Source organism: Sinocyclocheilus rhinocerous, unplaced genomic scaffold, assembly GCF_001515625.1.
Source record: "Sinocyclocheilus rhinocerous isolate Xijiao unplaced genomic scaffold, SAMN03320098_v1.1 scaffold755, whole genome shotgun sequence".
Taxonomy (NCBI): Eukaryota; Metazoa; Chordata; class Actinopteri; order Cypriniformes; family Cyprinidae; genus Sinocyclocheilus; species Sinocyclocheilus rhinocerous.
In genome coordinates, this window is record NW_015659385.1 from 241461 (window position 1) to 255259 (window position 13799).

Below are 13799 nucleotides of genomic sequence, written 5' to 3' on the forward strand. Positions count from 1 at the left end.
TGTCTTGTCGCTCCGGCCTGACAGGCATCATCACAGTATGGTGAGGGGCGTAACATTTCCGTCACACGCTTGAGGTATTCGGCCAATCATAATGCACTGGATAGCTGGCCAATCACAGCACACCTCGCTTTTCAGACCGATGAGCTTTGTAAAAATCGACGCGTTTCAGAAAGGCGGGGCATAGAGGAGAAACAATAATGTACAGTATGTGGAAAATAATGTGTTTTTTGAACCTTAAACGGCATAAACACATTTCATTACACCAAATACACAAAATAATGTTCTTTTTTAGCAACGTCATATGACCCCTTTAAAATGTAATGGTCCTGACTCTGAGCTAACAAGAACCAACAATGCATAGTTGTTTTTTATTAAATAATGTTATCAAGGATTAATAAATACTGTAGCAAATTTCTGTAACACTTTAGTATAGGGACCAGTTCTCACTATTAACTAGTTCTTTATTAGCATGCCTATTATGAACATATTGGCTGTTTATTAGTGCTTATAAAGCACATATTCTGCATGACTATATTCTACATCCCTATACCTACTACCTACTAAATAATAATAAGCAGTAAATTAGAAGTTTACTGAGGCAAAAGTCATAGTTAATGGTTTGTTAATAGCGAGAATTGGACCTTAAAATAAATTGTGACCCAAATTTCTTGCTCGTTGTTAATTAATGGTAGTTAAAGGGTTAGTTCAGTCAAAAATTAAAATTAGGCTGCGTTTCACTCACCCCCGATGCATCCTAGGTGTATATGACTTTCTTCTTTCAGACGAATCCAGTCGGAGTTATATAAAAAATTGTCTTTGATCTTTCAAGCTCTATCTTTAATATAACTCCGACTGGATTCGTCTGAAAGAAGAAAGTCATATACACCTAGGATGACTTGAGGGTGAGTAATTTATGGGCTAATTTTCATTTTTGGGTGAACTAACCCTTTAATGCATTAACTAATGGAATCTTACTGTAAAGTGTTGCCCAGATTTCTTTTTTTGTTTTCCTGAAAAAGAATTTGTACCACTGTACCAAAATTGGTTACAGTTCATAAAAAGTTCAATTTGTCAATGTAACACCCCTGTGGACTGGTTGTTGTGGTTTCTTCCCCTTTTGTTGGTTTAGCCCGTTCAATCATTAGTTAATTATCCTCAGTGTGCTCACCTGTCTGCCCCTCGTTATCTGCCATATAAGTTCCTGTCTCGTGTATTCTAGTATTGTCGGTTATTGTGAATGTTACCCCGAGTGTGTGTGTCTCTCCTACCCGAATCTGCCTTGTTGTCTCTACATTAAATATCCTTATTTGAATCCTTGTCGTCCTCGTCATCCTGCCTGCCTCCACACACCGTGACCGTGACAGTCAATGCATTAAATTTCATGAATTAACAACAAACAATACTTTTTAATCATTCTTAACATTTCAAGCTGTATAAAAACATTATTTTATCTCTGTTCATTCTTAAAATTAGATTAAGAAATGCTGTAAAGAACTATTGTCCTTTTTTTTCATTCATGATACCCAATGCATTAACTAATGTTTACATGTTGAACTTTCTTGTAAAGTTTTACCAAAATATTTTAGTATGATATCCATATTTGTCTTGATATTTTGACCTCATTCATTGTAAACCAAAGTCAAACTCTGTCCGTTTCGGATGCTATTTCTGTCTGGTCAGCATCGTGTGTGACGTTTTATGGAGTCAAACTTGCATCATTGTCCTTGCTCAAGCCTCTATCTCATAAGACTAGAATAAGCCAGCCGACAATTTCCTGCTGGGTTGCAAAAGTGTGTCTGTGTTCTGTCAGGTGACATTGTGAAATTATTAACAGTATTTACACTGTGTTAAACAACATACATTTACATCTAAACAAACCATTGCTGCCTTTCTGGATTCTAGGCAGCTGATGGGAGTAAACATAAGCTGTTTGCAGATGTGCCTTTAAGTACATGTCACACATCAGAGAACTTTTTGTTAATGATAGACTTGGATGAGCTTTGAATTTTATAGGCGGACCCAGCATGAGTAAATTTGAAACATTTCTTTGACAGATCGCTCTGTACATTTGGCTTGAACTGGTTGTGTGGATGTTGTGCATCCATCCACTGAACAGCAAGCTAAAGCTTCCACTGATGGGCCATTAATGTGGGTCAACTTTTAGAATGGATGGGGTATGAAAGAGAAGAGAGATTTCTATTACATGGCTTTTTGGATTGCAGTGTAGTAGTATGCGTGCCTCATTTTCTTGAGAATTAATTCTCAGTCTTTGATATAGCTTTAGTACACTCTCATTTTAATTGCTTCTATTTTGCAAATGAAGATGGACATAGGACCAAGTTCATGGAACATGTCAGCATTTTTAGCACTAGTCTCAGATTGGTAACACACTGGTAACAATGGAACCCATATGTTCCTGCAAGAACTCGAAATACTGTCAACAGTTCTTCCAGGAACATTCCAAGTATCATCAAAGAAACGACTTTGAGGATTTTTGTATATTGAATTAAAGCCAAAATAAAATATTGGATGAAAAACTTGGTCACAAGAACTTGATTACACAACTAAAACTAAACTTGAAATAAAAATCAATTAAACCTAAATAGTAATTTAAATACATTTGTAAAAATGACAAAAGCACAAAAAATTACTGAAAACTGAAAATATATTAAAAAAATTATAGTATATAAATAATACTAAAATAGTGCTGGATCTGTGTGTTCCATTATCAGCTCTAGATGCTGCATTCACACTCTTGAGATGATGTTTCATGTAATACCCACTTCTTCATGTACTGATTTGATTGCATTGGCTCTTGAATAATGATTCACAGAAGGAGGCTTTTTTTAAATAAAGAGGCTTTTATAAATCACTCATTCAGTGGGCCTGATTCTCCTACTCTGCAACAGACATATAATAATTTCCCCTGTGTGTGTGTGGATGGGACACTTGCTGCCCTGACCCTGTTGTGTGTGCTAGTGTGAGATGAGAGAAAATTAATGAGTGAGTAAAGGGATAACAATGTTCCACAAGCATTTACTAAAGCTTAGCCTGCTAGTAGGCTTAACCATTGACCTCAATGCCTTTTCTCCTGTAGGTCTATGCTCATTTTCTCTCATACTACCAGCTGAATTTCATTTTACTTTGTGGTTTTTAAAATGCAATTTAGATTCACCTATATGATTTTACTATTCTTCCTTTACCATAATAAAAAAAATATATCTTTTATCGCAGTTGTTTATCCTAGACAGCAATGAGGCAGAATTGAGAATACATTGAAACTTTTCCCCTACATCTTATGGTTATCATATTGTTTAGTCCCCCAGCATTCTCAGCATGTCAGAGGTCTTAAAGAGTTACCCAAAAATGGAAATTCTGTTTACTCCCCCTCATGTTCCAAGCCTGTATGACTTTTTGATCTTTGAAACACAAATTAAGACATCTTTAATGAAACCTTAGAGATTTTTGTCTCTACTGAAAGTCAATGCAACCATAAAGAGATCATGAAAAAAATCCATAGGAATGCTGTTTAATCCATGTCTTCAGAAAAGATGCAATCACATTTTATGATGAACAGATTTAATTTAGATTATTAACATGTAAACATTGATCAGCGCGCATAATTTGAGCACATCAAATATGATAAATAAAAGGTCAAACATGCATGCTTCATGTCAGTGAAGTATGGTTGAGCTTCCGTTGACCATATTTGATGTGCGCTGTGTATGTGTTAATCAATGTAGTAAATGATGACAGAATTTTCATTTTTGGGTGAACTTTACATTTAATGACATCACAAACTTTGCTCTCAAAATATGCAATCAAAAGATTTTATTATGAAATTGTCATCAGGTTCTTACAAGACCAAATGTGATCATGTAAATAAGGGTCATTTTTTTTGGAATTGAGAAACAATTCAATTCAAAGCTGAATAAATAAGCTTTCCATTGATGTATGGTTTGTTAGGATAGGACAATATTTGGCCGAGATACAACTATTTGAAAATCAGGGTGCAAAAAAAAAATCAAAATATTGAGAAAATCGCCTTTAAATCTGTCCAAATGAAGTTCTTAGCAATGCATATTACTAATCAAAAATTAAATTTTGATATATTTTCAGTAGGAAATCTACAAAATATATTAATTGAACATGGTCTTTACTTAAGGGCCTAATGATTTTTGGCATAAAAGAAAAATCAAAAATTTTGACCCATACAATGTATTTTTGGCTATTGCTACAAATATACCCCAGCGACTTAAGACTGGTTTTGTGGTCCAGGGTCACAAATTATCTGTGCCATGACATCCAAGTTAACTAACAATAAATAATTTCTTCTCCATTTAGTTCTCCTAAGGGATTTTAGAAAAAAGCATCTAAGAAAAAGTTGATACTTAAATGAAACATAAATCTATTTGTCTTTCCTTCTCTGGCAAAACAGATCTGAGTGATCAGCTTCTGGAGGTGGTGGGTTTGGAGGGAGCCATCGAGATGGGTCAGATCTACACAGGCCTTAAGAGCGCTGGGCGGCGTCTTGCACAGTGTTCCAGTGTCACCATCAGGTCAGCAGTTTGTGCCTGTCCACATACACATTGACTAAATGTTCAGTATTGGTCCAACTCATAGGCAAACACTCTGATGACTTGTGTCCATGGCTCTGAAACATCACTCTTCCCCCTCCCCCTCAGCAGGACGTCTTCTCTTGGCCAATGCAGCTAGTAAATCAGACCTTTGACCTGCTGTCACTCACTTTGCCAACAGCTCTAACATTTTGGACTCGCTCGTACTGTTGAATAATGATGTTTGTAGCATGTCTAAACACACACTGCTCAGTCCTGACGTATGCTAATGAACCAGTTGAGACCCATCACTTCTGAGGTGCTAGTTCACAAGTTTATGTTGCCCCGGCCTGCTTCGCTCCATTAAACACTCATATTGACCCTAACAGTTAGTTCTGAATTGAAGCAAGGTGATTATTCACAATTTTTGCTGCCGTTTCCTCACCTGTACACAGGGTCGTTCTGCCCACGACCTAACACTTTCCGTAATAGGCATTAATAGCGCATTCATCATTGTCATTCTCCCATGCTGTGTTGCTTTAACTTGTAGTGGCCCTGCTGAAAAGACTAAACTAACTTTTTGTAACTGTGTGTGTGTGGGAATAGAGGTGCTGAACTGTGTGAGTGTGTTAGTTTAGAGAGTAAGGGGACCGACTGGGAACGGGGCTGTGGGAACAAAGAGCACAGTGTTCAGAGCCGTCTAGGAAAAGTGTTGTATAGGAGCCTCGTGCCCGCGATCTGCCTGGTCAGTGACCTGACCCGTAACAGCTCTGTCTTTTTTTTCCCTCTGTCCTTGTCTCTCCGTCCACAGGACGTCCCGTCTGCTGCCCATGCAGATTGATGGAGAACCGTGGATGCAGCCTCCATGCACGGTCAGCTCATTTGATTTGGCTTTCGTTTACAATTTTTTATGTAAATGTCTGAAACACAGACTCTTTCATGACCCATACCAGCCAATCCACCACTGTAATTAAACAAGACAAGACATTTCACTAATGTGACTGCACCTTAAAGGGATAGTTCACCCAAAAGTGAAAATTATCCCGTGACTTACTCACCCTCAAGCCATCCTAGGTGTATATGACTTTCTTCTTTCAGACGAGTACAATCGGAGTTATATTAACAAGCTTTATAATGACAGTGAATGGGGGTCGGGAATTTGAAGTCCAATAAAGTGCATCCATCCATCCATCATAAAAAGTGTTCCACACGGCTCTGGAGGGTTAATAAAGGCCTTCTGAAGCGAATCAATGCATTTGGGTAAGAATAATATTCATACTTAAAACTTTATAAACCGTAATCTCTAGCTTCTGCTAACTGTCATACATGCATTCACGAGAGAGTGCCGTTCCAGCGGATGATGTATAGTTTAAGCTCTGGTGAGAAGTGACGAACGCGGAAGTGCAGAGAGAGCAAAAAAAAAAAAAAAAAACACACCGGCCAAGAATTAAAGAACAAAATAAGGATAAATAAAATGTCGGAGGATTTCAATGAGGAGACTGGTTTTCCTTTGCTGTAAAAAAAAAACTTGGTTCTTGAGATATTGTGAACACGTGTACGACAGTTAGCGAAAGCTAGAGATTATGTTTATGAAGTTTTAAATATGGATATTTTTCTTACCCAAATGCATCAATTCACTTCAGAAGGCCTTTATTAATCCCCTTTAGCCATATGGAGTATGATGGATGGATTCACGTTATTGGACTTCAAAATCTCAACACCCATTCACTGCCATTATAAAGCTTGGAAGAACCAGGACATTTTTATAATATAACTCAGATGGTACTTGTCGGAAAGAAAAAAGTCATATAAACATAGGATGGGATGAGGGTGAGTAAATCATGGGGTGATTTTCATTTTTGGTTGAACTATCCCTTTAAGGCTGATTTTACCTTCAACTCAATTGCTTGGTCCAAACCTGAGTTCGATTCCACGCCAAAGATCTCATTTAACATTGTACATTTGAGTATGACCCATGATACAATTGGGTCACAATACATCATTAATTGCACAAGTCTCACCTCACAGTCCAGATCAGATTTCCAAGTGGAGTTTTCTGCCAAACAACCCAAAATACGATGTCAAATGGCCTCATGGCATTGAGTCCACTAACATATAAGAGTTCAAATCAGCTTTTTCGTATTTTTCTATTTACATTTACTTTTATGCTTTGGCAGATGCTTTCACACTGCATTCAAGATGTAAGTTTTTTATATGCAAGTACTTGTTGGTTCTGTGAAGTTGCAATAGAATAACTGCATTACCACATCCAAGTGGCAAAAGATTATAAATAAAAAACATATTTTAGAAAGAGACCAGTCTCTGTCTGCTCTTAAAGTTCACAAGAGTATGTGATGTAATGTGAAGTCAGATACACCCAATGCTCAATGATAGGTTTCAGTTCAGAGCAGGACCTTTTTCTCCATCTCAGAAAATTGCCTCCTCCGGTCTGTTGCAGCTTTGTACACTCACCCATCCCAGCGAGCAGACTGTTAATTAAAACACTGTCATGTCACACCCTGCCATTGACTGATTATGTCATTAAGAGAGTGGAATAAACATGCAGCTTTCCATCTGCACATAGCGCCAACACAATGTCCTCCGCTATACAGTGGGTACGGAAAGTATTCAGACCCCCTTAAATTTTTCACTCTTTGTTATATAAAAAAAATTAACTTAAATGATTTTAGCAAATGGTTGCAATATAACAAAGAGTGAAAAATTTAAGGGGGTCTGAATACTTTCCGTACCCACTGTATATACATCTCTATCAGCGCAAGCTCTAAAAAAAAGTGTGCCGCTGTGCTTTTAGTCCTCTCTAATTTGCCCAACTGTGCAGAGGGGAATATGGGATGTTATTTCAGTTTCAAGGTCAGCTCTTACGTTCTCAAATTTGTGCCTGTTAATCTGGACATGTGTGACTTCTGTCATCTCATTTGCTGAATGTGAACGAGACAACTGCTTAAAACAGTGAGTAATTAACAAGCAGAAGGATGTTCAGATTTGGTTGTCTTCAGAGAGTAATCTTATCTTCTTTCCTGCAGATACGGATCACGCATAAGAACCAGGTGCCCATGCTGCTGGGACCGCCACAGAAAACATTCTTCTTCTTCAAGAAGCGCAACAGAAGTCGGGACTAGATGTGGGACTCCAAATATCAACCACTTTTCTACAATCATACACTCAAGCATCTCCACCTTCCTCAGCTAATTCTTCATCTTTGGGAGGTGGGACCCAAAGAGAAGAGACCTTTCAAACACAACACTCAATACAATCAATACAAACACAACACTGTAATGGATCTATAATGGACCCCATCTCCCAACACAGCCTGATATTCACAGGCTGAACCGGTTGAACAGACCCTCTCTGAGTGTCATGACCACTTCCTGTGTCTTATCATCCAGAACGTCTTATCACAGGCTTGTGACCTGTAAGCTATGACTCAATTCCAACCAAATCCCCCCCTACCAGTAGGCCACTGCCTTGGGATCACACTGTGTGCCCTCTCCCTCCTCTTGAGACGGCTCATCAGAAGATACTGCCAATTTCAAAGAGAGGAAGAGAGGACCAGAAAAGCAAGAGACTCGCCCAGCAAAAGGAAAAGAAGTGTGTTCAAGTGAAAAGAGAAGGAGAGCGAGAGACAACCTAGCACGATAATGTTCTTCACATGAGAGTTGGTGGTGCACATATGGACGTCACTGGGCCCTGGCTTAGCCTAGCAGGACCAGGGAACAAACTTTCCTCCTAAAGGAGCTTACTGAATTATACATCAGTGCATGCAAAGCACTCATTCCAGTGCCTCTCCAAGGCCCTGCGACATGCCACCACTAAAGAGATGAAACAGCATACTCATCCATTATGAATATGTTTATGGGGGTCTGCTGATAGGGATAAGTTAGACTGGCCTGAAAGAGATGAAACATTTCAGCTTCTGGTGTTTGCTCCAGGCAGTTTTGGTGTTCACCCTCAGGCCGCAAAACTGACCAGTGCAAGTTTTGTTATAGTTAGCTGGATGTTTATTTAATCCCGTACTGCCCTCTAAAACAACAGTGCTAGCGTTCAGCATGGAGAATGGACCTAAGGTCTCAAAAATGCAGTATAAGTTTAGAAAACCCTTAGAAGAGAGAATTAGTGTACTAAAGCAGTTTTACCAATGAGCATTTATATCGTAGCAATTTCTGCAATAATATGATGATTTTATCATATTTTTTAAGCCAAATCAAAATAGCGTGCCATTAAGTTTGGGAGTAGATTCTGTCGATAAAAAAACATCTTACGCATCTGTTGGCTAGATTCAGAGGGGTCTGAGAATTATTCAACTGGGAGACTTGCAGGTAACCCAGCTAGACTAGCTGAAGACCATCTTAAGACCATCTTAATAGCCTTTTCATACCAACACAAATGTACGGCACAGAAATTCGTTCCAGTTTTCACATGTGATTTGTCTGTTCAGACCAATGCGAAAAATGGAAGAATGACTGAATGAAAAATGCAACTTCACTCTATGACAGTAGGTGGCGCTTAAATTAGTTTTATTTAACAGCAGCGACTCAGGGCATGTGATCAAAAAAGTGAGAATCATATCGGTTGGCTGGTTTTCTTGATAATGCAATCTATTCAAAAACAGATTAGAACATCTTTCTGAAAAACAGAATTTTCGCACTAAACATTCGTCTTGGTGTGAACAGGTCTTACACCAGCTAAGACCATCAAACCAGTTTAGGCCAGTTTTAAGCGTTTTTTTTTACAAAAGGAACATTAAGGACATAATGGTAACACTTTAAGACAAGGATTAATTTGTTAACATTTGTTAATGTATTAGATGTCAACAACTAGAAAGTATATTTACAGCATTTAATAATCTCGCTTAACTTTAATTCATAAATTGAATTGCTTGGTTCAAGTTCAATTCCACCACATAAATTTATACTATTGTTCATTGTTAATTCATGTATATTCATATTATGTTAAATAATGTAATACAACCTGAAAAATCCATGAATATATGAAGACATTAACATTGACCAGGATAAATCCTGTAAAAATATTCTTAATTGTTAGCTCATGATGCATTAACTAATGTAAACAAATTAAATATTGTTATATTTTGTTACAGAAACAATTTAAGAAAAAAATTGCTCCATATTTCTGAGAAAACAGAAAGTCTCTTCACTGTAGCATCTCCATTCAGAGGCGGGCTGAAATCGATCCAGCGCTGGTATTAACACTGAATCCTCTGGTCCTCGTCTGTCACAACAAGCTACTGCAGTGGGGTTTGATTTACTGCTGCATGGACGGAGCCTAAATTTAACTTCCTATTTCAGGGAGTGAAACACTATTCCTAATTGCAGCATGAAAACATCGGCTCGCAATTTCAGGTCGACAGTCAAGCGGGTGTGAAAGCGGCCCAGATGAATGCAGAGGACGGAAGTTACGGTTAACGGTCAACAACTGTGACCTTCTGAGAAGGCCCGAAAAGAGTATTTAACTTAAAGATGCCCACTATGTATCAGTATTCATATAATCCAGGAGCCTTGTGTGCATATATATGAATGTGTTTAAAGGTATAACTTAATATAGTATCAGAGATTAGCACATGATTGACTGTAGCCATCAGGCAGAGTTGCCTGATATAGATCAACATGCAGTGATCATCAGATGCTTTCACAGTGTGCCGTAGGGCGCAAAGGTCTGTGTTGGAACTGTATATATATATATTTCACCAATACAGAACTGGGGTCAGATTAACTTAAAGTTCAGGTGTCGACTTTAGGGTTAGCAGGTTAACGTTCCCTTTAAAGAACACTGAACCGCAGAAGCTACGCCAGTGTCCTAAAAAATGCTAATCTCTCCATATGACCACAGAACAGACATTCACCTCCAGCCAGTGAGTCGGTTTATCATAGAAGTTAATGGTGGATTTGGCTAAAAGAGCCCCATTGTTCCTGTGGTCATTGGACAGATGGTTTATCCTGCGTGACAGTCTGGTGTTTAAAGAACGGCGGTTTGGTTACAAGTGCATGTTTACAGCTACTTTTCATTTTACAGTTTAGAATGATTTTAAACAGTCATGTATATATAGATATTGTTTATATTTTCTCTAAAGTTTAACCACCGCATGCCTGCTGAAACAAAGAAGACAAAGACGTCTGCTTGAAGAGAGACCACTCTGATTGTTGCTTCTTTATTAGTTTCACATGATTATATTTTTGGACCCTATCCAGGCCCCTTGTATCTACCCGCTGTGCTTTTCCTCAATCCGTTAGTAGCATGTTCATTGTACAAGTACCTCTGTGGATGTTCTCTGTTCTGTTTTGTATTTTGTAAACTGAGGTTTGGCGCCAATGTATGCCAATCGATGGGCGACTGAGGAATGTCACGTTTGGGAAATGTAATTTCTAAATTGTACCGATGTCACCTTCTGTGTCAATTCTGTGAATGACTGATAGCCTTAACTTACTAATACAAAATAGCATTTTGCCTGGAGCAAAGACTTTTGCAATACAAGTCACTGAAAAAAAAATCAACCAAATGAAGGAACAAAATAGGAGGTGGGGGGGGGGGACGAGAGGTCAACATCTGTTTTGCTGTGTTGCAATAACTCATTTTTGTTAGTGTCATCATCCAGGCCTACTCGCTCTCAGAGAAGAGTGGTGATAGAGCGATGTCCTTCACATCACAAATGAGCTCCATGATGTCTCTGACACCACATATGTCTTCATTTGTGGACTGGACGGCTTTTATCTATTATTTGTTGCTGTCCTAAAACTGTGATTGCTCAATCTGCCCATCACTGTCTCTTTTCTCATAACAATAACACGATTTTATCTGTCAAACCGTGCTGCCTCTTGCAGGGTTGGGCTCTCTTCAGAATTTAATTCAAATTCTAAATCTGAATTTGGGGTTTGAATTAAAAATTTATTGTAATTCAAATTAGTTCACGTGTCACAAAAAAAACTGTACAGCTTGTCAAAGCCTTTTTTTGGAAGTTTTGCCAAGAAGTCTTGAAGATAGAGGGTTTGTTGGCCTCGCAGACAGAGAACGATGGATGGATGAAAGAACATTATTTTTCCAGGATGCATTCACTGTTGAATTTTTTTTTATTACAATTTAATACATTCCTCTTCCTGTCATTCCAATTCAAATTCATGTAGGGTGTGGGAAATTCTATTCAAATTCAAACTCATGAGTGGAAAGGAATACGATTTTGTTCATTTCTGAATTTTGCCCAACCGTGGCATCTTGAGACCAAACCAGGAAAGATTTTTAAGGACAGTGAGCCAGAATCCTGAACTTAAATATGAAGAGACAATACGGCTTATCTCAGTGTAGCTCTATTCTTAGCTGGGACAGATGAGAGGTATTGAGCGCCACTGATGCAGTAGAGCCCATGTCAACCCTGAATGTGATGTTCTACATGTGTGCTTAACTCACTGTCTTATTCCTGCCTTTAGGGTTAGTGTGGTTTTTAGCAGTCCATCTGTGTGGTAGGCAACAAGGTTCAAGGTTCAAGGACAGGAGTCCTGCAGACTGAGATGGGGTTAAAGGGTGAATCGTGCCCTCGAAAGACCCACTTAGACTCTGTTACTCTGGTTCTTGTAAGCTGTTGGCATCCATGTTAATGGACAAAAGAGTTTTATTGAATAAACAGAGACACTGAAGCTTTGCGTCTGGTGTGGGTCATTGGGTGGCTCGGCCGGGATGCTTACTCGCATCAGGCAAAGGCACCCGACACAATCCTCTACTTAACGTGATTGAATTTCAGTTCACACAATAAATCACAGATTTCGGTGCTCCTGTGCTGATGATATGAGGCACTCTGGGAAAATACTGTGAGCTTTTAGCACGGTACTTAAGATCCACACAGTTCAGTCCTTATGTCAGCGCACTTTAAGACTTGCTTCCATCTCTCAGACAACACCTTCTGTCATGATTGCACCTGTATAGACTTGCACACTTGAGTTTCAATCATACCATGATGCAACTGCAAGACATTGGCAGATTTTCTAATTCAATCTTTCCAAAGTAATGGGTGCGTTATTCTCCCATTATACTGTACATTATGCTGACCCTGCACACTGAAGTGAGAATCTGTAATGAGTACTGGCTAGATTTTGTGACCTCCTCTAGACTCTCAGAAAATTTTACCTTTAGGGGTAAAATTGGGGGAGTATGCTCAAAGGGTACAAATATGCACCCTAGGTTTTTATTTTTGGTATAAAGGTGCGCTTTTGGAAGGTATTTCCCCAGTTACAAGCTGTTATTACATTTACATTTAGTCATTTAGAAGACGCTTTTATCCAAAGCGACTTACAAATGAGGACAATGGAAGCAATCAAAATCAACAAAAGAGCAATGATACGCAAGTGCTATAACAAGCCTCGGTTAGCTTAACGTAGTACACGTAGCAAGGGTTTTTTAATTATATAATAAATAAAAATAAATCAGAATAGAAAAAGAATAGAGCAAGGTAGTGTCAGAGGCCTTTTTTGCTTTTGTTAATTGTATAATAAATAAAAAAGAAAATAGATAGAATAAAAAAAGAATAGAGAAGCTAGTGTTAGTTATTTTTTTTTTGTTAGTTTTTTTTTAAGAAGAAAAATAATAAATAAATATTGTGGTGTAACCAAACATTACATCCTGTAGAATTCATGAAATACATTTTAAAAAAAATGATCCAGGTTCACTACAAGTTAAGCTCAACATTTTGCAATGCTCTTAAAGGGGTCATATGATGTTGCTAAAAAGAACATTATTTTGTGTATTTGGTGTAATGAAATGTGTTTATGCGGTTTAAGGTTAAAAAAACACATTATTTTCCACATACTGTACATTATTGTTTCTCCTCTATGCCCCGCCTTTCTAAATGACAAACTACAAACGCTACTCTACTCTGCTCAAAACTCGCGTTTGAATCGTCAGTGGCAAATAGTTTAAATATAAAAAACGTACTTACAGTCTGTGAGTCAGAACAGCCGGCACTGGAGTCTACTCTCCCAGGATCAGGAAACAGTCCTCCATAAAATGCGCTGGACACATCTGAATATTTGGGTTGAAGTGTTCTGGAACAGTGTTGTAAATACAACTTAACCACTGATTTTTATTCGTGTCCTCTTTTGGAAGGCCAACAAAGTAATTCGCTTTCACAACGAAACACACTGCGGGCTTGAGTGAGCGGAGGCCGGCTTGAGTGAGCGGAGGCGGGCGGGCTTGAGAATGGCGCGGCCGGCGGATTCGACG

The 13799-nt window shown here is 38.4% G+C and overlaps 1 protein-coding gene across 2 annotated transcripts in view; it reads left to right on the top strand.

Annotated features, from left to right (window-relative positions):
• dgkg (diacylglycerol kinase, gamma) overlaps positions 1-9350 on the top strand; it is a 131161-nt gene extending 121811 nt beyond the window's left edge. For both annotated transcript variants that reach the window (XM_016532382.1, XM_016532383.1), the window contains 3 exons: positions 4439-4559; positions 5368-5428; positions 7601-9350. In XM_016532382.1, the coding sequence (XP_016387868.1) occupies positions 4439-4559; positions 5368-5428; positions 7601-7696 (278 nt within the window). In that variant the 3' untranslated portion in view covers positions 7697-9350. The remainder of the gene's footprint in view (positions 1-4438; positions 4560-5367; positions 5429-7600) is intronic.
• The last annotated feature ends 4449 nt before the right edge of the window (positions 9351-13799 follow it).